At 29.0% G+C, this 1646-nt stretch overlaps 1 protein-coding gene across 1 annotated transcript; it reads left to right on the top strand.

Annotated features, from left to right (window-relative positions):
• Positions 1-412: 412 nt before the first annotated feature.
• LOC124419998 lies at positions 413-1161 on the top strand. The gene has a single exon (XM_046951395.1). It carries the CDS (start codon positions 886-888, stop codon positions 1159-1161), a length of 276 nt encoding a protein of 91 aa, XP_046807351.1. The 5' UTR covers positions 413-885.
• Positions 1162-1646: the final 485 nt, after the last annotated feature.

Raw genomic sequence — 1646 nt, 5'->3', positions numbered from 1 at the left:
ATAATATTTTTTTTATTGCTTAAACAAAAGTCCCCAAGACAGGATCATGACAACATTTTACTGTCAAAATTATAAATTTTTAAAATATTACAACACTCTCCCTTATCTCACTAAAAGCAATTGCGTTAATATTTAAAGACATTTTTATGGTTTCACTTTTTTGGGAAAAACAAAATCAACCTGTAAATTCAGTCGACCATAAATTTTAGATTTAAGTATATTTATGATTAATGAAATAATGGAGAGGGAAGGAAGAAAAGTTATAAATATATATACCAAGTTATGATTGTAAACAAGTCAGTGTTTTAAATTGTATATAAATCGAATTAAATTTGGGTTTTTGGAGGGAGTAAAAATCTTTTTTTTTAATAAAAATGTTAATATTTTTTTATATTTTTCTATTTTCAGTTATTGCAACCACAAATATGAAGCAGAAAATAAGGCTAAAAATAATAAAATATTAACTATTTTATATAAAAAGACGAAAAAATTGCTATCAAAATGTTCACAAAAAGGACTTAAGCATTTAAAAAGTTTAGATTCTATTGCCAAATAGAATATGAAAAAATAAACTTAAAAATCAAACCACAATCTGGTCTTCCCATTAAAGAAAAAAAAAACAACGTCTCCAAGTAAATTGAATTAAGAATAAAAGAGAGTAAATGAAAGAGAGTGACTTACGGCTCCTTAAAGAAACCCCAAATATTTACTTAAACAAAATCAAAACAAATTCCTAATAAAACGTAAACAAAACACTCAAACAAACAAATAAAACAGGTTTTCTATACTACAAACCAAAAAAAAAGTAAACAAAAACAAAGTGCAGTTAGAAACTGCATCATCAAACCAAAAAAGAGAACAAAAAAAAAAAAACACACACTTACAATGTTACGCAGTTGTGTTTGCTTTGGCCAACGTGGTAATCACAAACGACGCAGCTCCTCGTTTGATACATCATCCTCGTGTCGTTCTTCGGAAATTGAACGTGGCGGTAAAACTGCCACCACAACAGCTGATGGCAGTCAACAGCAACAGAATTCGGTGGCAAATGGTCGTGTTGCCTCCAGTTTATTACAATTATTCCAGACGAAAGGTTGGTACCGACATTGGCGTAAACCTACAAGGGGCATCAGTATGACTAAAATTGAAATAAGTAAGTGAATCATCAATTATATTTATACTATAACAATTTGCATTAATATTATTAATAATGTTTAAGTAATCAGATTCATAAACAAAGTTGCCATTATAATATGAGACATGGACTCTTTAGTAGAAGTGTTAATGATTCTTAAGTGAAAAAATGTGCTATAATTTGAATTTTTAAAACATTATAGTAAATTGTTGGTGCATAAAATTTATTATTTAACGCAGTGGAAAGCATTTTTCTACAAGAAAAATTGCGTCATTTTGTCAGACTTACTATAAGGACTGCACAATGGGTAAAAAAGTAAAAAAACAACAACTGGTATAGAACAGAACTAGAACAGAACTATAACATCACTTGAACAGAACTAGAACAGAACTAGAACAGAACTAGAACAGAACTAGAACAGAACTAGAACATAACTAGAACATAACTAGAACAGAACTAGAACAGAACTAGAAAAGAACTAGAACAGAACTAGAACAGAACTAGAACAGAA

The sequence above is a fragment of the Lucilia cuprina genome, chromosome 5 (assembly GCF_022045245.1).
Source record: "Lucilia cuprina isolate Lc7/37 chromosome 5, ASM2204524v1, whole genome shotgun sequence".
NCBI classification, from domain to species: Eukaryota; Metazoa; Arthropoda; class Insecta; order Diptera; family Calliphoridae; genus Lucilia; species Lucilia cuprina.
This window is presented reverse-complemented; position numbering and strand designations above follow the sequence as displayed.

What these genes read in the sequence shown, in the direction of transcription:
- LOC124419998 (XM_046951395.1), top strand. Translation starts at nt 886, where the DNA reads ATGTTACGCAGTTGTGTTTGCTTTGGCCAACGTGGTAATCACAAACGA.